We start from the raw sequence: 23,966 nt of genomic DNA, 5'->3' as shown, positions 1-23,966 counted from the left end.
CCGGGAAAAGAACAACTTCGCCCATCACTAGAAAATATCCTTTGAAAACTGCAATATGACAGATTATGATGTGCATTTATTTTATTAATCCACAGCCAATAAATTCGTTGGCTGTCACTAGTGAGCTCTGTCTGTCAAATTGCGCATATTGCCAAATTTTGTTTGGTGAAATACGCTGGCTTAATGCAATTACCGCATGGCAGTGTGAGCAATTCATCGATTTTCTCGCTTGAGCTAGTGTATATTTTCGTGTTCGTTTGGCGGATAAAATTGATTAACTTTGTATTGTTGATATAGCGATATAACAATCTTTTTAACCTTTGCGACTGTAAAGTAATCTCTTTTTACATTGATAACAAAGCAGATATATCAGCAAATTTTAGCTACTTCTACATTTTTTATAGTGAGTTTTCGAGAATCGAGTTGGTAACACTGTTGCATAGACACATCGCCGTGGCGAGGTGTGTATGTGTGAAAAACATGCAAACGATAAGAAGTTGGCGTTTTGTCGGTGAAGGCTGTGATTTTTGCTGTGTGGATTGATGATGTGGAGGACTTAGGTTGAAAATTATTTTTATTGTGAATGATATGAGTGTATCGAAGACTCTACAGATATGAGTCTTAAAAGTACAGATGTGAAATTACAGTTAGAAACTGCAGACACTGGTGCGAATGAGAAAATCCCGGAGATAAAAGTGCTGTTTTATGATATAAGCAACTTCAGTCAAACTTCACAATTAATCATATGCAGCACCGGAGTTTTTGTCTTCTATCTTATATATGGTTATATGCAGGTAATTGTTTGACCAATATACTGTATTTTCCAGATGAACGTGGTGTCATTAATTCGCTGGTTTATGTCCTCACTTAACTTCACAGGTCAATGGATCTTTATTGCCGCTTTGCATTGCACATTATCATTAACATGTAATGAACGACTCCTATTTATGTACCATCATTAGTCATTTATTTGAAACTTAACTGTAAACATACCAAATAAATGCAAAGGTGCAAAGACGTGGAATTATTACTTTGTTATGTTTGAATACCAGTATTAGGGTCCTATGCTGTAAGTAATCTGTTGAGACAATTTCGAAGAGAAAGATAGTGGACCTGATGTTCATTTGTGCCGTTCTTCACGGGAAAATTTTTGGGGTATTCATTTTCTGCTCCTCCCTCTCCCGCCCCCTCATTTTTAGTGACAGTTTAAGAATGGGTTAGATGAGGGAATCTAGCTAATTGGCAGGAAACTGAGGACTAGGCCCCAGGGAATCTTATTTTTTACTGCCCTTGTAATTGCGCTCGTGTGTCCAAAATTTGTACTCGTGCAAGCACTTGTTTTGACATTATTAACATGGTGGGAAAAAATAATAACTTTTTTATGTGCTCCCATGAGAATGTTTGCTTGTCAGAAAATACCATTTGCGTCATCAGGAGTGAGTGAACTATTTACTACTCAGACTATTACATTTCATTTACTGCAGTAGAATATAGGATTTTTGGTATAATAAATATTAATACAGTACTTGTTTCCTTTTGTTAGGAACTCATTTTTACTCTTGAAGGATTCAAGCCATTTGGCTGGTATCTGACATTGGTGCAGTTCGCCTACTATTCTGTATTTGGATATGTTGAGATGACAGGGAAGAAATTAACAAGGACGTGAGTATCTTATTTGGTTTCTATAACTATTTTAGTTAAGCATGATAAATAAAGAGTATTCCAATAAGAGTGTCATACCTTTAAAATGAAATAAATTGTATAAACGAAAGAGATTTATTTACAGGGTTCCTACAAAAGACTTTCCGGTTTCGAACACATGTAATTTATGTTCTATGGATCTGAGATGCATGAAAATAGCACCAATGGAAAGAAAAACTCAAAGTTTAGTTCTGAGAAGATTGTTTTCCTAGTTGGTAACACTAGCGTATAATAGCGCATATAAACGGCTTTGTTCATTGTTGAGGCGAAATGGCTGCTATAGGGAACAGAAAAGCTTTTTGTGTGCTTGATTTTCATGTGAACCAGTCAGTTATTAATGTGCAACAGCATTACCGAACAGAGTTTGGTGCAGATCCATCCAGTGGGTCTACAATCCATAAATGCTAGGTACACTGATTTTAAGGCAAGATTCTTCGCAAGCAGTTGCGATTTTATCCGTACTGACTACAGTTGCTGCAAGCTCTAAAACCAGAGGACAAAGTGCTACGAAGAAATTTCTGCATAAGTATGCAGATTTTTAATTGAAAACAATAATGAATTTATTCATTTCGTGGTGTTTTCTGACGAAGCCACTTTTCATCTTTCTGGTAAGGTGAATAGACATAACCTCAGAATCTGGGAGTCGAAAAATCCGCGTACCTACGTGGAACATGACTTTAGGCTTGATGTGTGCCGTGTTACCAAGACAGGACACACTGAACATCTTTAAGGTAAGGAACTAAACTTTCTCAGTTTCTCTTTCCATTTCATGTACCTCAGATTCATAGAACGCAAATTACATGTGTTCGAAACCGGAAAGGTGTTTTGTAGGAGCGCTGTATTAATTACTATTGTTTTGAAGCACACTTAATGCTATTACGTATGGAAGAGAACATCAGTTAATTGGCCTCCGAGGCTTAGTTGGGTTGCACGTATACAGGTCCTCCAATTTTCAATAACAGACAAACATAGACTAGGCTCAATTTCACGAATAACGCACGTGTTATTGTTCCTTGGGTTAGTAACTGTTTCTGGCTTGTTGGCATAAACCCACGGACTCATCTCGTCCAAAATACCATCTTGTTATCACCAATTCCAGTGATTCTAGGTAGCTACTCAATTTTTTTTATTCAGTTTTACAGCGCTGTATCAACATCTCAGGTTATTTAGTGTCTAGATGAAATGAAGGTGATAATGCCTGTGAAATGAATCTGGGGTCAAGCACCGAAAGTTACTCAGTATTTACTCGTATTGGGTGGAGGGAAAACCCTGGAAAAAACCTCAGTCAGGTACAGTGGCGGCTCGTGGGTATTGAATTAAGGGGGGCTGCGTACAAAAATGAACCAAGCAACTTACTTTATTTAAAGATTAGTTTCATGCGCTTTATCTTGTAAGTTGTATTTAAATGAGACAGGCTTATGTTAGTAGATTTACTGGCATTTAAAAGAATCCTGTGGACAAAATTCCGGGCGACGCTGATATAACCCCTGCAGTTGCGAGTGTCGTTAAATAAACCATAATTTAATTTTTTATATGCAGATTTGAACCTTAGAGATATCTAACTGGCGATGTTGTAGTTGGTTGTATAATATATATACATGATACATCAATAAATGAAAAAAATAACTGAGCCAGAAATTGAATTCAGGATCTTCAAGAGTACGCACCAGGGCACTTGCCTCATTTATTGTGATGTTAGATGTTTCAGATTCCATTATGGTTTGAAAACATTCTAGCAATGGCTCCTTCTTCTCATGAACAACATTTACTGTTATTTTAAATCCATCTTGTTGCCCCAGCTGATGGAATTGTCTTTGAAACACATTAATCTAATACAGACTGTATGGAGATCGAGAGAAGAAAGCAGGGATACTGGATAAATTAGCAAAAAATATGCGAGCCTTTCTATTTTGTTTAGCAGCTCTTTCCATTATGAGATTCAACTGATGGGCGCTTAATTTCACATTTCTCCTGAATTGTTAAGGTACTGAACTGAATAAACTGTAAATATTGTACAGAATTAAACATTGTTGCACTTGTTATACTCACAACATTAAAGAAAATGTATTTAAAACTGCGCGCTAATTACTGACAAACTGCTGCAAATTTTGCAGCGCCTGGAAACTCTGGATTCACGGCAAGGGGCAGCAGGGAGGAGGGGTAAAACTAACGCGCAAAGCATCCGAGACGAGACTGGCAGCTCCAGGGGAGGAAGTGGCTTCACCCTATAGTCCTTGTCTCTGGTTTCGCTCTGGCAGCACCTGGGGAGGAAGTGACTTCACTAACGATTGTGTGCATGTCATTGAGAGCGAAATGTTTTAAAAAATTCGAGCTGCTAAATAGAGACTGTATAATAAATGTTTTTCACAACATAAAACGAGACAAGAGCCACAAATTTCTGGGGGTGCTGCAGCTCCGCAGCCCCTCTTCGAAAGCCGCCCCTGGTCAGGTAACTTACCCTGACTGGGATTCAAATCCTGGCCACCTGGTTTTGCGGCCATATGTGTTGACCGTTACTCCACAGGTCTGGACTGCCAATCAGTTGATACAGCATTATTAAATAATATCGAACATATCCGTTACAGCATTAACTGTAGCTGCAGTATGCTGCTCATCTGTATTACATCCACTCAAAAGATGTTGTAAATGGACTATAGCACTTAGTTTTGTTTCTGTGCAGGATTCCAATCAAAACGTACATGTTGCTGGCACTACTGACACTGGGCACCATGGGCTTCTCGAACTCATCGCTGGGATATCTAAATTACCCCACGCAGGTGATCTTCAAGTGCTGCAAGCTCATTCCCGTGCTTGTGGGGGGCATCCTCATACAGCAGAAGCGTTATGGGATTCTAGACTTCACTGCTGCTGGTTGTATGTGCTTGGGACTCACCCTCTTCACTCTAGCGGACAGCCAAGTGTCTCCTAACTTCAGTGCAGTAGGTTAGTTATGATCTTTTCTCTTTCAGAAACCTACTTATGGAGTGAAAAGTGTGAAGTTCGTTTATATGTACATAATTATGTAGGTACAGAGTGAACCGTAACTAATGTCATCAATTCAAGGAGGTTTATTCTTTGAGATATTTCAAACAAAGAAGTTTAATACAATTTTGCTCGATTTTGTTTCCTTTTCGAGAAAAAAATTGTTTTGTATGAAATATGTAATTGCATGTTTTGGGAAAGCCATTGATTTAATTCCCAATATGCTCAGTCAGTTTAATAGAACAGTGTATTATGATAATAAATGATTGAAAGAATTTTAGTTTTGTCCTTTAAATGTGCAGAAATTTGATCCGAACAAATGTCAGTTATTGTTCTGGAAAGGAATTTTAAATGTAACATTTGTTTGTATTAAATTTCTGCACATTTGAAGGACAAAACTAAAATTCTTTGAAACATTTATTATTATAATACACTGTTCTCTTAAATTGACTGAGCATATTGGGAATTCAGTCGATGGCTTTCCCAAAACATGCTATGAAATGTTTCATAAAAACAATTTTTTTCTCGAGAAGGAAATAAAAACGGGCAAAATGGTATTAAACTTTTTGTTTGAAATATCTTAAAGAATACCTCCTTGAAATTAATGACACTGCTTATGGTTCACCCTATATACAGGGTGTTAAAAATATCCAATATTTTAGGAAGTGCTAGTATGCATCAAAACAAAAAATAATGTCTAATAAACATGGGTCCTGCAACACATACTTTCTGAGATCTGAAAACTTGTTCATAGGAGGTGCTCCATTTATCGCAATGCATTCCTCTGCCCCTCGGCGTAAGGAGTCACGCACTCTTTGAAATTTGTTTTAATACGTTAATAAGAAAGTCTTGATAACGATCCCCAGTTAATCTCTGTGGTAGCATGTATGGCCCTATTAATCTATCACCAGGAACGCCTGGCCATAAGTTGATTGAGAATCGGTGCTGATGCCTTGTTTCTTCAACTGCATGCATGGTACTAAGAAGAGATGGTAAAGGCGTGCGCATTTCCTCCTAAGCGCGTGACGTCATTTGGAACACATGTGGCTGATGTGGCTGCCGAGGGAACGAAGCATTCGGCAGTGCTATTCCTACGAGGGCAGATGCGAATGGCTGATTTTGTTTGTGCCAACCAGTCAACTTTGAACTGTTATGTCGCATTGTTCAGTGTTTGGTTGTAACAATGGAAGGAGGAATACTGCGGGCAAAGAAGGTGTTCAGTTTTTTCGTTTCCCTAGAGACGAAGACTTTGTCAAAAGGTGGACATTTTTGTGCAAGGGAGCAGATAAAATTAACGTCAAAACAGGTAATTGAAACAAAATAATTAGGATATTGATTCAATTGTACGGTTTCCATTGCATTGCGAACTTAAGAATTAATTCTGTTACAGCTCCAATATGTTCCATTCATTTTGATGAGGATTCATACTACAAGAGCTTGCGGGAAAAACTTCTAAAGTACTCCCCCATTAAAGTGAGAAAATTAAAGAAAGATGCACTTCTTACTTTGAATCTTCCGACAACTTCAGTCATCAAAAACACTGAAAGGGAAGATAGGGTAAACAAAAGAAGTAAAAAAAAATCTCGTGCGGGAACTGTTTCAACAAGCCAACCAAGCAGAGTAAGATATCCTAATAAACATACATTTAATTTAAAAGTTAATTGTAAGCAGAAAGTACACACAAATATTTTTGTTTTTAAAAAACTTTATACTGTATAGTATTTTGTCATATTTAGCTCAAGCAATAAAACATTCATTTTCCCTTCTATTTTTTCTTAATTTCGTCACAAGCTACAGTTTATTTTCAATGCAGTGTTAAGTAATACATTCAAATTGTTAAAACAGTGTAATGAAAAATTAAGTTTATTTTTAATTAGTAATTAGGCCTGCATAGTTTTTAACACACTTCCATTCCAAATTATATAGGCTGCTTTTCTTTTATTTCAGACCATCCTCAAATGCACAGCTAAGTGACACAAATTATGAATCTGTCTCGTCAAATGAACCTCACCCATTTTCTCAGGAAACAGTTAAACAATTGCAGGAGCGAGTCCAGCAGCTTCAAGTTAAATTAACGGAAGTTTTAGTCAAGTCTGAAATGGTTGAAAAAGAAAAATGTTCATTAAGGGAGCAACTAGAAGCAGCCAATTCGAATCAAAACGAGATAAAAGAAGTACTCTCAAATTTTTTTACTCCGGGCCAAATCATTTGCGTCTTAGGGAGGAAAAGAAAAGTTCATTGGTCAGAGAAGACATCGCTTCCGCAATTTCATTGAAATGTGTTAGTGCAAAGGTATACCGATATTTACGCAATCAACTTAATTATCTGTTACCGGACATAAGCACTTTAAGGAAATGGGCCCAAAATTTTAATTGTGATAATGGAATTTTGAATGATGTTATTTCCTTAATGAAAGCAAAAGGTAAAGATCTAGACAAGTTTAAAAAAACAACAGTTATTTCGTTTGATGAAATGAAAATAAATAGTACAATTTGTGTAGATAGAAAACTAGGTCAGATAGTAGGTCCTCATAAATATGCACAGGTTATCATGGCTCGTGGCTTATTTGGTAATTGGAAGCAGCCAATTTATTATAGTTTTGATCAGTCGATGACTGAAAACATTCTTTGTGATGTTATCATAAGGCTTGAAGAAAGTGGGTTTCATACGGTAGCTGTTGTAAGTGACATGGGTGGGACAAATAGAGCACTGTGGAAAAAACTGGGCGTAAATTCTGAAAACACGCACTTTCTCAACCCGTATGACAACACTACAAAAGTGTTTGTATTCGCCGATATTCCACATCTCCTGAAATTAGTAAGAAACCATTTCTTAGACAAAGGCTTCATTACTTCCAATGGTGACATTATAGACAAAAGTTTTGTGCAACAATTGATTGATAAATCAACATCTGAACTTACACTGCTGCCCAAGTTTCCACAAAAACATTTAGATGTAGTAGGGACTGAAAGGCAAAAGGTAAAAACAGCAGCACAACTATTTTCTAATACTGTTTCAAAGGCTCTAATTTATGCACAGGAAAATAATCTCATTATTGGTGACTCCATTCCCACGGCAAATTTTATTAAATCTGTTAACGATTGGTTCGATGTTTTTAATTGACTGTACCTTTAAATGCATACGGTGTGCACAAAGATGAGCAAGACAGTATCTTAGATAAAATGAGCGACATAATAGAAACGATAAGAGCCAGGGGACTTAGAATGAAATTACCGTTTCAGCAGGGTATTCTTATGAGTATCAAATCCCTAAAAGACTTGTTTGAATATCTAAGCCAAGAATATACAATCCGCTACATAACTACTGTCAAATTAAATCAAGATGTACTAGAGTGCTTTTTTTTCTTACATAAGAGGCATGGGACATCAAAACACCCATCCAACACCTGTAGAATTTAAATATCGAATGAGAAATTATGTGATGGGCAAACATTCGGCAGCGGTTTTCTCCACAAAATGTAATGTAGACGAAAGAGCTGAGGAAACCTGTTTAGTTACAGATATACAAGGACGTTCTTCACACCAGGAAGGGACAAATGAAAATGTATTGCTTGAGAAAGAGTTCAGACTTACCATTAGCTTGGGATCAGCTGCAATAGATGAAACTAATTCCGATATTCCCGAACTCTGTGATTCACAAATTTTTAACAGCGACATAGCAAGTCGGGAAGGCCTGAATTATCTCGCAGATTATGTTGCCCATCGATTGAGAGGAAAGCATCCCGAACTTTGCGAAATTAATCCCACTAAAGGGAACACTTGGATTGATTCCCTTTCCAGAGGGAATTTAACGAAAGCCTCACAGAATTTTGTGAATGCTATGATAGTAGGTGAGAACATTTTCAAAGACATTCATGGCACTTATTATTGTAAGTCACAAAAACATTTTCAGTATCGTGACAGACAAAATAATGGAAGCAGTAGATGAAAAAATACTGCGCGAAGCTGTCAGATGTTTTGTTACAACAAGGACATACATACGAGTGCGGCATCTTAATAGGGTAGCACAAAATCTGAATGAAGAGAAAAGAAAACAGAGAAATAAGATGAGAAAAATTGTCACGTAAATGTACAGTTGAAGACCTGCCGGGAATAAGGATTTAACCAACAAAACTATAATTTTTCAGAAGAAAGAAACATAGGCCTACTATCAGGGGCATATTTTATTATAATTACTAGCAAAACAATTCGACTAATCAAGCATACAAGTTTATTCAGTTATTGAATGCAATAATTAATTGTTATAAATATGAAATCTTCAAAATTACTCTTCCCACCTAAATCACATATTTTAAAGATGTGATGTTAATCGTTCTTCCGGGGAGGTCTTCAATTATGGAGCAATTTTCTAAATGTAGTATAGTACGTTGAATTTTGTAAACTGAAAATACAAAAGAATGTATAGTTGAAATAATCGTAGGCAATGTTCATTATATATATTAACTTGATGTTTAATATTTAAAGTTTAGTGCAATACTATTTCTTCCTTATTAAACAGTTTCATATTCTTTAACTGTTTTGAAAGTGTATTTATTTATTTTGACCGACATCTCTCTCAGTAGCATTCCCTACGCTGCAGAACCAAACAGAACAATGGCATCATCAGATGTCTTTTATTACTTGATCCCGAAACAATAACTCGTGTTGTGGCTATTAAGTGGCAAGCGGTCTCACTTGCAGTGAAGTGTGTTCCACATGACGCAATGCGCAGTAGCTGACCAAACTGAGCATCGGTATGCCTGCCCCCTGAACTGCATGGGGATTTTCCTCAGTCTACACATGTTGATTACGAAAATTCACAACACCATCTTTGCTGAACCCCGCTCATATCTGCAACCAGTATCAGTATTCCTTGCGACGTATCATTATTCCATGCCAAGGGTGTCAACTACGGTATGATTATCTGGTAATCTGCTGTACTGTAGGGCAGAGGAATGCATTACCATAAATGTACGTCACATTGAGCACGTCCTATGAACAAGTGTTCAGATCTCAGAAAGTATGTGTCGTAGGACCCATGTTTATTAGGCATCATTTTCTTGTTTTGATGCATACTATCACCTCCTAAAATATTGGATACTTTTTTCTTAACATCCTGTATATGAAAGGTTGAGAATGAGATAGTCCAAGGCTACAGTTTTAACAGAAATGGTCTTCTGTGCGAATTAATTTCTTACATGTATGGGACAGCTACTAGTAGTAGTGGTGGTGGTGGTGGTGGTGGTGGTGGTGGTGGTGGTGGTGGTGGTGGTGGTGGTGGTGGTGGTGGCGGCAGCGGGGGGGTGGTGGTGGTGGCGGCGGCGGCGGCGGGGGTGGCAGTGGAGTAGTAGATTGGTCCAGTCCTTCAGTTTTACGATTATACAGGGATTATAGAATCTAATTTATGTTTGCAGGTGTGCTGATGATATCTTGTGCTCTTCTGTGTGATGCAGCGATTGGGAATGTCCAAGAGAAGTCAATGAAAATGCACAAAGCCACAAACACAGAGGTTGTCCTATACTCATACTCGATTGGCTTTGTGTACCTGTTTGTCATCATGTTACTCTCTGGTGACTTCCTCCGAGGAATTACATTCTGCTCCAGGGTGGGTTGTGTCGACAGGACCTTGCTGAGAGGACCGTCTAGTTGGTAATGTTTGTAGCATGCAACTCAGTTGGAAAACTGCATGAAAGATTTTTTTATTATTTATTTTTTACTTTCTCAGTTTACGAAACATAAAGAAAAAGTTTTGTGGATGCTACAGAAAATCAATGTTGAGAATTTCATAAATTTTATTTTTGGATGCCATCCATCTGTCTGTCTATTTCTTAAAAATCATTGGACAGATTTTATTAATATTCATTTCGATGCTGTGCCTCCAAAACCCACTATGTGCATTTAAACAGATTTTACGGGAGAAAGAATTTAATTCCCTTAATTTTCAAAACTACTTTCGGTATAATTAAGGGAATTAAAAGTGGTAATGCTTTTTTCTTTCTCCTGAAAAATCTGTTCAAATGCACATAGCGGATTTTGGAGGCACAGTGACGATTTGTTATCAGTTCATCTCCGAATTGTGCATATGAAGTGCAGAGCAAGTCAAACTTAAGTTACTGGCATTGTTACCGAGCCAGCCACAAAGTTGCATTTGTCTGGCAGTGCATTTGATATTTCCTCTCTCTTGTTTTCTTTAAGCCCAGCAAAAGACACAATGCGTGGATTTTCCTTATGTGTTGTTGCACTAAGCTGGTGAGAAAATTCTGCTGGCACTCTACATGTTAATTCCAGTTAGTCAGTTGGTTGTACTGTATTGAGAGATACGTATTTTTAACCATGGTTAGATACACAGTACAGCAATACGTTTTGTTGTTGAATTGTATCTACTGAAGAATAATTCATATGAGTTGTGTTTTCTAATACATTTGCTTAAAAAAAAATAAATATGCCAATAGAACAATGTTATTTCTAACCATCATAGTGGCTCAGTGTTAGCATACTGAGCTTATAAAGCCAGGGGGGTCTGGGTTCAAATCCCGGGCAATCCAATCTGAATTTATACTGTATTTACTCGTGTATAAGCCCCACATTTTTTGCCAAATCTTCTATAAAATCAAGGGTGGGACCTATAAACGAGATACTGTAAGAGGAAGGAGCTGCCAATGTGGTACACTGTCTTGCTGAGTAAGCCAAAAAGGTTGGCTCACTACACTACTATACAAGTCAAGATGGCGACTATTTCTTTCTAAGTGAAAGAATGTATATATTTCATCTCCATTTCTACATTGCCGATATATTATGCATAAAGCTCGGGAATACCGTATTTTATAATAGTAAAGTTTAAATTTCACATATGAAGAACACTCTGGATAAATGAAATTTTACTTTAATTACTAGTGAATAAAGAAACAAATTATTTCAATACAATGCTAAAAGCTTCGGAGAGGTAGATATGCCGATATTTTCTTTCAAGGATAATTTCACCTTTATCATAGAATAGTTTTTTTTAATGGTTATTTTTCGACGGCTCTTGAACTGCTATGGTTATCTAGTATCTGAATTGGGATGAAGATGATGACAGCAAAATTAATCCAGGGTCCAGTGCTGAAAGTTGCCCAGCATTTGCTCTTAATGGGTTGAGGAAAACCCAAGAAAAAACCTCAACCAGGATTTGAACCCAGGCCTGCTCGTTTCATGGTTAGGCATGCTAACCATTACTCCACTGCGGTGGACACATAGAATGGCATGAGCATAAGCTTCAAATGCTTACCCTTTTTTGTTTTTTCCTCATCCATGGCTCTGATAGTTTTAAATCTTCTCCATTAACAAAACACAGCATACTCCTTTTCATTTGTGGGTTTCGATTTTTCAGACAGTAAATTTGACAGAACATGTTTCATACAATACACTATGACAAGAAAATATCGTTTCCTCGTCACTGTCATCCCTTAATTCTGTGTTGCTTGGTTAAAGGGAGATAAGTCATAAAAATGAGTTCGGAGATAAATGAAAATTAAACTTTGGACGCTTATTGCAAATAATTTTCTACATAAATAAAACACATCAAATGCTAGTATTTTTTGATTTTTGCACACCCACTTGTATAATTTAACTTGTGTGTTCACCTGGGGAACAAAATTCCATCTGCACAGAAAAATGACTTAACCCCCTTTACTTGAACATCACGGAATTGTAATATTTTTTACAACGAAACTTCATAAAATTTAATATGTTAATAATAATGAATCAAAAACTACAGCAACAATGTAAAGAAGTTCGTATCAACGACCTTGATTCAAATATTTATCAGTAATTATTGATAAACTTCATATTCCAGGAAAATATTAGTACATCAATAATTACTAACATTTATTTTTTAATTTTAACTACTATAAAAATAGGAAGATTTTTTTTTTGGCTTCTTTGCCACATAAAATATTGTATGACACAAGTGAATGAAGACTTCTTTATCCACTTGCGAAAATAAATACACAAGGTGTAGTCTCGTATCAAACTTTCCACTCGTGGATAAAATACATCTTGATACACTAGTATTATAACTTATTTCTGATGCAATGACACTAAGAACAGTTGGTAGTAACTGTGAATGACTATCCAAGACATTCTTTTTGTGGCTATGTTGCAGCTGCAGGCAGTTAAAAGTGCCACTTAACAGTAAGGTTTTAAACGAGGCACACTGTATATTGTTGTTTTCTAATGCCAGGCGTTTGACAATAAAGTCATTTGACCTCTTGCAGTCCAATATTTTTCAAAGATATTATCATGGCCAGCCACTGAAGCACAGATTTTGAGGTGTTCCGAATCCATTTCTTGGTTTGAGTTGCACAATGGGCAGTTAGGGGACTGATATATTCCTATTCAATGCTGGTGTTTGGCCAAGCAATCATGGCCTGTTGCCAAGCTAAATGCAGCTACAGACGATTTGCGTGGTAAATCGGGAATTAACTGTGGATTATGATGCAGAGTTCCATTTTTTCCCTTGAGATTGTGTTATCGAATTTTGTTTGTTGAAGTCTAAATATGTAGATTTAAGAAATCTCTTCACAGAGTAATACGTAGATTTAGTAACAGGTCTGTAAGTAGCAGTGCTGCCCTTCTTTGCTGAAGCATCCGCATTCTCGTTTCCCAGGATTCCACAATGGGATGGTATCCATTGGAATACAATTCTTTTATTGAGTGATATTAATTGAGAGAGCATTTTAGTTATTTCTGCTATTTGAGATGAAGGTGTGTGTTTAGAGACTGTTGATAGAATAGCTGCTTTGGAGTCTGACAATATAACTGCATATTACCATGATGGAACATGTTAAGCTTAAAACAATGGAGACATTAAGTGCTAACAGATAGCAGAAAACCATAAATTTTCCTTTTAAACAGAGTCACCTAAAATTTCGTATTGATTTGATCTGTTTTCAGCACGTGATGAAGACATACGGGTATGCACTGATATTCTCCTTATCTGGCTACCTCGGGATCCAGATCGTTCTTACGCTTGTGAAGACGTGTGGGGCCTTCACAGCAGCAACAATCACTACGTGCCGTAAGGCGATATCCATCATCATTTCCTTCATGTTTTTTGCCAAACCTTTCACATTCCAGTAAGTTATGATATATACTATGAACATTTGTATGTAATATGTGGTTTGAACTGGATTGCAGAGAGTACAGGATGAGACAAATACTCACAGACTTAAGCCAGTTCATATGGGTCCATTGTGCTATCTCTGTAACGGCTCCTGGATAATTCGAACATCATTCAAGCCTTCCAAGAACTTGAGGGTACCACAAATCGGAGTGTTGCTGATGATGTCTTAGATTTGCAGGAACAGAATGGTGATAGCATACATGAAACAGGCTTAATTTAAAATATTCTTATAACTATATATGATGTAGGATTTCAAAAAAGTAAAAATTGTTATAAGTTTGCAGAATTAAATGAGCCGTTCAGTGCAAAAGTGGTATAAGTCAAAATTGGGTAATGATGTTTAAAGTAAAAATTTGGTAAAATACAGCTCAAAGTAGCAATTAATATGACCTTCTTGCTATTCACTGACTACTAATAGTTTAAATAAACTAAATATTAATTGCTACTTTGCACTGTATTTTACAGAATGTTTACTTTAACCCTCATTACCTATTTTTGACTTACACCACTTCTGCTGTGAATGGCTCAAATATAGTTGTTGTTGTTAACTCAACTAATGCTGAGTTCTTGGCAATAAAGCCATTAACTCTCATAGTCTCCAATATTTCTCACACATAGTGGATTTAGAGGAAAGAGCTGTACATTGCTGAAGATGATTCTGATCCATTTCTTTCTGAAGACTGCACAGTAGATGAACTGGTGAAAAAATAATTCCAATTTTAAGTACAAGGAGTGTTCCATGTTGATTTACACTTTTAAATTTCCCACCATCCATGGTCCGTAATTTGGCTTGTCATTACAGTTGCAAGCATGTAGTAGGTACATTGGTCTGCCCGCAGGTGGCAGCACAATACAGAGGAATGTAATTCATGCAAACTACAGCGCATTTCCCCAACTGCTGTTATTACGTGAGTAGACAGCATGGGGAGTGATCATCAAGTACAGTGCTGGACGACGTGGTTTCTGTGGAAAGAGGGTGTAAACACTGCAGATATTTACAGGTGATTGGTGGCAGTACAACTGGGTGGATGGCTGGAAACGTGGCTGCACATCAACGGAGAAGGGAACCAGTTCTGGAAGGAAAGTGACTGTGACAACGCCAGTCAACATCTCTAGAGTGAAGCAGCATATTCTGGAGAACAGGTGCATCACATTCTCGGAGCTGGAGGCGGCCACAGGACTTGCCAGAATCACTCTGCACCGCATTAGTGCATCAACACCTTTAGATGGGGAAGGTGTCGCCAGGGGATCCCCAAGTCCCTGACTGCAGCACACTGACAACAGTGCAACGATGTGAGCAGTGATCTCCTTCACTGCCATCAACCGTCTGTGAATATCTGCAGTGTTTACACCCTGTTTCCACAGAAACCACGTCTTCCAGTGCTGTACTTGATGATCACTCTCCATGCTGTCCACTCACGTAATGACAGCAGTTGGGGATATGCGCTGTAGTTTCTTTACAGCTGCAGCATGATGATGGCGCTAACATTATTCCCAGAACTAGTTTCACATCTCCCTGTGAAAACTCAGCTGATGATGATGATGATAATAATAATAATAATAATAATAATAATAATAATAATGTACGAAATTTAAAATACCAATAATGTAAATTGTAAACAATTTTAATAATGGCAAACCCCCCCCCCCCATGGCTAAATTCTGCGTGTGCCACTGCACTAACCAAACTTGACAACATATATGATGAAAGATGAGTGGATCGGAGAAAAATTCTCTTTGGCACCGGGATTTGAATCGGGTTTTCAGCTCTACGTGCTGATGTTCTATTCACTAAGCCACACCTGATCCCTATCCCGATGTCGGACAGAATCCTCTCAGTTTAAGTTCCACCTCTTGGGTTCCTTCTTGTGGCCTACCCTCATGCACTGCGTCATAGATGTAAGACAGTGGCTCAATGTCCACACGTGTGCAGAGGTGACAGCGCTTACTCTGTCGGATCCCGGCCACTTAGTCACTCATAATGAGTGCACCTCTGCACATGTGACATGTGACATTGAGTCACTGCCATACATCTATGATGCATCTATGATGTAGACCACTAGAGGGAACCCCAAGAGGTGGAACTTAAACTGAGAGGATTCTGTCCGGAATCGGGATGGGAATCTAGTGTGGCTTAGTGGATAAAGCATCAGCACGTAAAGCTGAAAACCCGGGTTCAAATCCCGGTGCCAGAGAGAATTTTTCTCCATTCCACTCATCTTTCATCATATGATGACGCAGAATTTCTGCACGGAAATATCATATGTATTTCGGTACATCATAATAATATTTGACAACATATGCTCAAAATGAGAACTGTTCACAGCCAAACAATGTCCCATTCTATTACAGAAACAGTCCATTGTCTTTCTCACAGTTACATGACTGATCTGTTCCATCTCATGTCTACAATGGGCTGTTTTCATGATATACTGGGACATTGTTTGGGTGTGAATGGTTCTCATTTTGAGCATCTGTTATAAAATTTGGTTAGTGATAGTGTTTTGTTTACTTTTATGGCTTACTCAACGTGATTTTACATACTTATTTGTCTCAAGTTTGAAATCCATGAAAGAAGTTTAATAAATAGTAAAAAGTCTTTAAGGGGTGAATGGGTAAAAATTTCTACACATTCATACATAAAATTTAATGGAGATTCGGAATATGTAAATTTTAGAATAGGGTGCCATTTAAAAAAATAAAGTTTACTGTCACAGCCTGTATGCCTGAATAATTTTTTTTTTATACATCTTGATTACACAACATTTAACACTGTATCACTTTGGAAAACGTATTATGTGTCTTTCATGTGTTAAATTTTATATTACCTTGTTATCATATTTCGGTCTGCTATTGGCCTTCTTCAGAACTGGTTGTTGCTGGTCTTGGCGTCTTTTGTTTTGTTTCCTGTGAGGGGTGTTTGTGTAGTGTAATGTGGAGTCAAAGAGTGTGTGTGTTCTGAAATTGAGTTGTGTGTTGAGAATTTCATTTGGATATGTTTTTGTGTGTCTGTATACTTTGTTTTTTTAACACTGGTATCACATTGTATGTTTTATCTTCCACAGCTGTTATATATTTTTTTGTTTTTGTAAAATTAAAATTTAAGATGTTATTAGCAATATTCTGTACTTACTGTTCACATTGTATATCGTGGCCACCTGTATTGTTTGAAAGTAAACTTTTTTTGTAGCTGTGGAAAGAAGTATATAGTTTACAATATTGTTACTTACTTACGGCTTTTAAGGAACCCGAGGTTCATTGCTGCCCTCACATAAGCCTGCCATTGGTCCCTATCCTGAGCAAGTATTTGAATTTTATTCAGCTTCCTCTAAGTGAGACTGCCTAGAAGACAAAGCTTACCAAAAATTGTTGTTTTTTTGAGTAAATGGTAGGTACACAATTATAATGAAAAAAACAATGGAGAAGGAAAAGAAAAAAAAATAACACAATTATAAATAATTGAAGACGACTAAACAAAAGATTATTAATTCCAGAAAAAAACATAAAATTTCCTAGTACGATATCTATTTGCTAATAGGTGATCACAATCGTCTATTTAGCACTAGTTGCAAGACCCAGATCGCCATAAGAAAGATATCAATCTATTTACGTGTAGAGGTGGTTTCTTAGGATTTTTATAGATCCCTTCATTGCAGACAGAGATACTTTAGTCACAAGAGTTTGTCCTAGACCAAACTGCTTGCAAAAATGCGCGAATCTTTTTGTGATGGTCCCTCTAGCCCCACTCAGTAATCCAATAACTTCGATCGATGTTAGATGATATTTTTCCTTATAATATGGTATAGTGGGGTCGTATATGTCGCATTTTTCCTGATGTACCTCAGCAGGTTGATTTTCATATGTTTCCATCCTTACAGTTGGATCAATTATGAATCCGCTTGTTGATCTTGTCAGGATAGCGATGATGTCAATGCGCCTTGTAGATCCATTTGTGGACAAACCATGGACCTCCTCATCTGCTTGGTAGTCTTTTCCTTGTAGGGCCGAGCTTGGAGGGATCGAATCTTGTGGTGACGACTATTTCTCAGTAGTTCTCCATGAGGACAGGCTCCCAGAATGTCCAGTCCCTACCATCATATCCCACCCCCCTCAGATCCATACAATATTCTGTAAGAATAAATTTATCAGTAATGAAAATAGTGAAATTGCTTGTACTATTGGTATTACTAATTATGGAAAACATACTTAATATGTGTTTATGCTCGACCATGCCGAAATGTACTAATTATACATCCGGTAGCAGTCCTTTAATGCATGTCATTAAAGTACACCTACTCATTAAAGTACAGGTCTTCAGCCAGTGATAACTCAGCTTACATGTGTTCAGCCAATGACAAGTCAGCTTTGTACTGTTATAAAACCGCAAGTATCGATTATTCTCGGATATGCAATCAAAAGAGAATTAGCGAAAAGTCACGGAGGCTGAAAATCCAATACTGTCGCAGAAGGTTATGTTCTGTTACTATAATAATTAGCGTTAATTGTAAATAATATTCAAATAAATTCAATTTGTCATCTCGTTTTTCAATGTCGAATTCAGTAACCAAAGTTATAATATTATCAAGTTTAACGGGACTACGTCAAGGTCAGTGACATTATTGTTCCTCGGAAAAAATCAATACTTTCGCGTCTGCGCACATCTCACAATTCACAACCTAGAACAAGGTCACATCCGATCTTGTCAGTTACAAATAAAATGTATACATCTGAATACCGGTAATTTCAAGTTAGAAATATGGTCGAGCATAAAAAGTCGTATGAAACTTGCCTATAATGGTAATTAAGAAGCTCGTATGAAAATTATGAAACTCGCGCTCGTTTCATAAATATCCATACCCACTTCTTAATTACTATCATTATAGGCTCGTTGCATAATGTACTATTCATTGTTTCATCTGTATGACACTATGTAATTTTTAAATTGTTTGCTTGTTGCAGATATGTATGGTCCGGCCTCATCATCGTGGCTGGCATCTATCTTAATATTTACAGCAAGAACAAAAGCAAGATCAGTATCCAGAGCTACATAAACAAATTCCATAGATTTGTGCAGCGGCTTCTCTTGAAGATTAAAGTTCCAAGTTATTCCGTGGACAAAAGTGTCCTCTCCAATGTCTAGTTTAAGGTTTGAGAGAGTGTGTATGAATTGATGGTCAGTGATTCCAGAATTGCAAGATGGTCATACTGAAAACATATAGCCAAATGCAGGATTTCTTATTTTAACTATTCCCAAGTAATTTTATCACTTTTTAAAGTTTTTTTATTATTTTATTTTCTCGTTATCCAAAGCGGGATAGAGAAAATTTTATGGAGTTGCAGGAAATTTTTTATTTCAATGTAGCTGACATTTCATATCAGTCACTGAGAAAAACACACATATACAGTCGTACCAAAATAGAAACTGGTTGTAAATTTAAAAGGCATAACTGAAGCAAAGGGAGCACAAATAATTAATAAAAAAAAATAATAGGAGGAACAATCTTGAAGACTTGCTTCCCAGTATCTCTTACAGATGAAAATTCTTGACAGTGTTAGACACGTTCTTAGATGTTCAGAGTCCATGATGGCTTGTTGGGAACATAGTCTGTAATCAGGACTGTTAATGATGCCTATGTGGTGAAGGTGCTTTGACAACTTAGCAATCCCTTTTTTATTGACCAGTCTGGGATATTTGCAATTTCTGCTGCCATTCTAGGAACTCTTATCTACGCCATTTCCAGCTGTAATTCAGAAAATATCAATAGTCATTCAGAAAGCGTCAATTAATTATTTTAGATTAATCAAATGAATTTCAGAATAGGTCACATGTAATTCAGAACATGCAACTGAAATTCAGAATAGATCAGTACAGTAAAATCCCTTGCATCTGGCATCCAAATAAATAACCGGCAATACCAAAACAACGGCACTTTTGGCTAGGCAAAAAAATAAAATAGTCATTCATGTGAAAGAGAAGAGTCTGGTGAATATGTGAGTGGTTTTCGTAGATTGCACATGCTGCATATTGTGTTTACCCTTTGCACAATTCATGCGTGAAAACAAAGATGTCCACACCTGTGGAGTAATGGTCAGTGCGTCTGGCCGCGAAACCAGGTGGCCCGGGTTCGAATCCCGGTCGGGGCAAGTTATCTGGTTGAGGTTTTTTCCGGGGTTTTCCCTCAACCCAATACGAACAAATGCTGGATAACTTTCGGTGCTGGACCCCGGACTCATTTCACCGGCATTATCACCTTCATTTCATTCAGATGCTAAATAACCTAGATGTTGATAAAGCATTGTAAAATAACCTAATAAAATAAAATAAATAAAACAAAGACAAAAAAACCCTTATGTCCCTGGAGTAGGGGGTAGCATCGGTAATTGTCACTTGGACCTTGCAAACAATGCGGAGAGACAATACCTTTAAATTTAACACTTGAACTCACCCATTTCGAAAGGGTGTTGGATGAGTCTAAATACGAAAGCGTGAAATTCTCCGTTCCTAGAGTGCGTAAAAATTTCATTCAAGTGATAGCTAGTATCATGGCTATTACTGCTAATCGCTGCTGTTATACAATGGATTCCGCAAAATGCAAGCGAAATGTTCTTATGCTCAAATCATCAAGCGCTACTTCATAGTATAGTTGCGACATTGGCTACACTACTCTTCGCATCACATGACTCACATGACCGCCATTTAAAATTGTCATAAGATTACAAAAACTTTTAGTATTTTTTTAGCACTGTTGTGTATTACTGTATTACAATAATTATCGACTGATGAATGTACATTACCATATTCAGTACTAAAAATAAACATTGTACGCATTTCAAAACTTTATTTTTAAATATCTATATGAAAATTACTGAATTTAAACATGGGGGAAAAAAAAAATTGTGCAGTACAGTGTGTTTTACATAACCTATAAACGTATTTTCCAATTATCCGGCAAAATCAGTTATCCAGCACTGGCTTTGTCCCACATTTGCCAGATAGGAGGAATTCTACTGTAGTTGTGATTCAGAAAGCGTCATATGTAATTAAAAAAATCAGTTAAATTTCAATTAAAATTATTTGATTAATGCTTTATTCAGCTTGTTACTAAAATAGAAATTCTGAAAAGACAATTGACTGTTTTGTTTATATGATTGTATATATTATAAAAGCCAACGTGAAAAAGTTTAATAGGTGTGGAATTTACGGATGATGCTTACTGAATTAGAATTGAGGCCTTAAAATAAAAGTGTTAATTGCCAAAAATAAGGAATGGAGTTATTTGCGACAACGTGTGTCTACAAAGGTTTGTGGAGTATTGTCCAGTGTCATGGTTCGAATTCCTTAGCGGTCTCATGACTCTTGCCCCAATTTATATGTAATATGAAGTGGTACATAGCATATATCAGCCTGAACATCTCAGTTTCTCAAAAATAACACTTAGTTCAGTTCATATTTGAAGACCTAATTTGATGTTTTCTGATTTATATCTGTTGCTTTCTAAATTACTATTGCTATTGATCAATCTGAATTACATCTGTCCTTTTCTGAAATTCACTTGATTAATCTAAAATTCAAATCTTTTCTGAGTTACATCTGGAAAAGATGTAGCCTCAAGTGCTACAGAAAATTATTTTGCGATTTTTACGAAAATTCATGTTATCAGCAGCCCCAAAATTGAAAAACTTTGTTTTGTTGTTCTCTCAGTTATTCCTTTTTTCATTCATTCTTCCTTTCGTTGCTTTCTTTTTGCTGTGTTTATTTATTTCTTTCTTCTGTGTGTCTGTCATAGGATTCTCCAAAAACTTCACTATCATCAAAAAGATGTATGAAGGATATGAATGTCAAGTTTTGCATAATGGAAAACAGTCCATACAGAATAATCCCATGGTGCAACAGGGTCACATCCTTTTATCCACACTGTTCCTATTGCTGCTGGAAAAAATAATGGCCGGGATTATGGCTTGAAAGAGGAGAGGTATACAGGGAGGATGCAAGATAACATTAAGACTGAGTGAAAACGACAAGCTCTCCTAGATGTTTCTGCCAAAGAACAGAAATTACAGCTTTGGGTATAGTCATTTCAAAATCCATTAGGTACTACTATCCATGGATATATCTTAAGGTTAATTTCTTTGCATTTCTCAGTAAGATGGCTGGATTAGGTTTACAACAATGCAATAACTAGGAAACGGATTTCTAAGTGCTAAAAAAGAAAGATTTAGGACTTTATAAAATCCAGTTTAGGACTTTTAGGAGTTATATAAAATTAACAATAATTAATTTTAATAACTTCAGTAAATATTCCATTTTAGTTGAAATTTATGTATAGAGTATTGAAGATTCAAAGGCTTTCAGTGGAAGAGATTGATTGCTGATCGATCAGTTTCAATTCGCATAATGGAAGTGCACGGATGAAAAAACTAATTTGTAAAAAAATCACCTACTATCCCTTTTATACTAGAGTAGGCCTCGGTAATGTAGTTGATATAGGGCTGGCCCTCTATGCTCGAGGTTGCGGGTTCGATCCTGGCTCAGTCGATGGCATTTAACTGTGTTTAAATGTGACAGGCTCATGTCAGTAGATTTACTGGCATGTAAAAGAACTCCTGCGGGACAAAATTCTGGCACACCGGCGACGCTGATATAGCCTGTGCAGTTGCGAGTGTCGTTAAATAGACCTTTTTTTTTATGCTAGGATGGACTTTTCCGAACAAACGGCTCCAGGAAATTAGATAAAATCTTCTTTCCTCCCCTTCTAAAACCAATATGAAATGGATTTTTTTTTTCAAATACTGTTTTTATAATTTTTTGGGCATTTTTATATTTTTAGTAACGGTATATTTATTTTAAATATAGGCCTATACAAAAATACTAAAAGGCGATTTTCCATGTACAAACATCATTTTTAAGAATTTATAGGAGTTTATAGCTCATTTAGGTCCCATAGAATTTTAATAGAGTGATCCTGTGTACATGAAACTTAGAGATATCTCAATAACTATGTCTAGGATATAGCAAACAAAATATGTATGGAACTAGAAATCCGTTACCTAGCAGTAACAAAAGGAATATGATTACCATTTTTGACAGAGTAAATAGTGTCCGTAAAGTGTTGCAAAAGTGTTTTGTACACTGAATAAAAGTGCCATCAATCAGAAGTGTTGTCATTTCTACCATACAACAGCCCATAGAGGACCAAGGCCGACCAGCTGACTGCTGTCCCCAGAAGAGGTGAACGATCATCCAACCAGTGCAGTGGTATCGTGTAGTTAGCACGATGATCCACTCAGATGTTATAGCTAGTTCGTGAAACCGAATTTTGCTACCTACCATAGCTTCCCAAATTCGTCACTTCTGACTAGCCTTAGAATGGAGTCAGCCAGAGTTGATCTTTGATGGAGGACATAATCATTTTGAAAGCTTATAATTAGAACACGTGGATGTCTGTTCACGATGAAAGATAGAATTACCTTTTTAAACAGTGATATTTATGTGACTAGCAGATCACGAAGCATGGCACATACTATCATTCGATGCAAAGAAAGAGAAATTGGAATTTTTAGCACGTCCATTGTTTACCATTTATCAAGTTAAAGTTGTTATAGAAACGTAAACAAAAGCAGGAGTGAACACTTGGTCAGCAAACTTCATAGATTAACTCTGGCTGACCATACTGCAGTGTAAACAGCGTTTAATAATGATTTATAAAATAAAGTATTATTAAATAGAATAATGGATATGTACTTTCTATTTGATATAGTATAATTTGTAGAATGGAAGATCACTGTGTTGTGTAAATTGTATTAAAAGGCTGTGTTAAATACAATAAAACTGTCTTTCAAAAAAAAAAAAAATTCTGGTTTTAAGATTTTTTTACACCTGTAGTTTAATCATTTTTTTTAATTGGATTATTTTACGACGCTGTATCAACATCTCAGGTTATTTAGCGTCTGAAAGATATGAAGGTGATAATGCCGGTGAAATGAGTCCGGGGTGCAGCACCGATAGTTACCCAGCATTTACTCATATTGAGTTGAGGGAAAACCCCGGAAAAAACCTCAACCAGGTAACTTGCCCCGACCAGGATTCGAACCTGGGCCACCTGGTTTTGCGGCCAGACGCG

The 23,966-nt window shown here is 36.8% G+C and overlaps 1 protein-coding gene across 2 annotated transcripts; it reads left to right on the top strand.

Annotated features, from left to right (window-relative positions):
• The first annotated feature begins 397 nt into the window (after window positions 1–397).
• Papst2 (PAPS transporter 2) lies at window positions 398–23,685 on the top strand. 2 transcript variants are annotated; one of them, XM_069812811.1, is made up of 7 exons: window positions 398–794; window positions 1,544–1,662; window positions 4,382–4,644; window positions 10,097–10,287; window positions 13,617–13,798; window positions 18,805–18,991; window positions 21,633–23,685. In XM_069812811.1, exons 1-6 carry the CDS (start codon window positions 615–617, stop codon window positions 18,983–18,985), a joined length of 1,116 nt encoding a protein of 371 aa, XP_069668912.1. In that variant the 5' UTR covers window positions 398–614; the 3' UTR covers window positions 18,986–18,991; window positions 21,633–23,685. The 2 variants fall into 2 exon arrangements, with proteins under 2 accessions (XP_069668912.1, XP_069668903.1); XM_069812802.1 differs by lacking the exon at window positions 21,633–23,685 and having other exon boundaries at window positions 18,805–20,095.
• The last annotated feature ends 281 nt before the right edge of the window (window positions 23,686–23,966 follow it).

The sequence above is a fragment of the Periplaneta americana genome, chromosome 2, assembly GCF_040183065.1.
Source record: "Periplaneta americana isolate PAMFEO1 chromosome 2, P.americana_PAMFEO1_priV1, whole genome shotgun sequence".
Lineage (NCBI taxonomy): Eukaryota > Metazoa > Arthropoda > Insecta > Blattodea > Blattidae > Periplaneta > Periplaneta americana.
This window is presented reverse-complemented; position numbering and strand designations above follow the sequence as displayed.

Excerpts from the sequence above, each read along its gene's own strand:
- Papst2 (XM_069812811.1), top strand. The coding sequence starts at position 615 with ATGAGTCTTAAAAGTACAGATGTGAAATTACAGTTAGAAACTGCAGAC. Across the intron at positions 795-1,543 it reads TTATATATGGTTATATGCAG|GAACTCATTTTTACTCTTGA; the intron begins GTAATTGTTTGA and ends TCCTTTTGTTAG. Across the intron at positions 1,663-4,381 it reads GGGAAGAAATTAACAAGGAC|GATTCCAATCAAAACGTACA; the intron begins GTGAGTATCTTA and ends GTTTCTGTGCAG.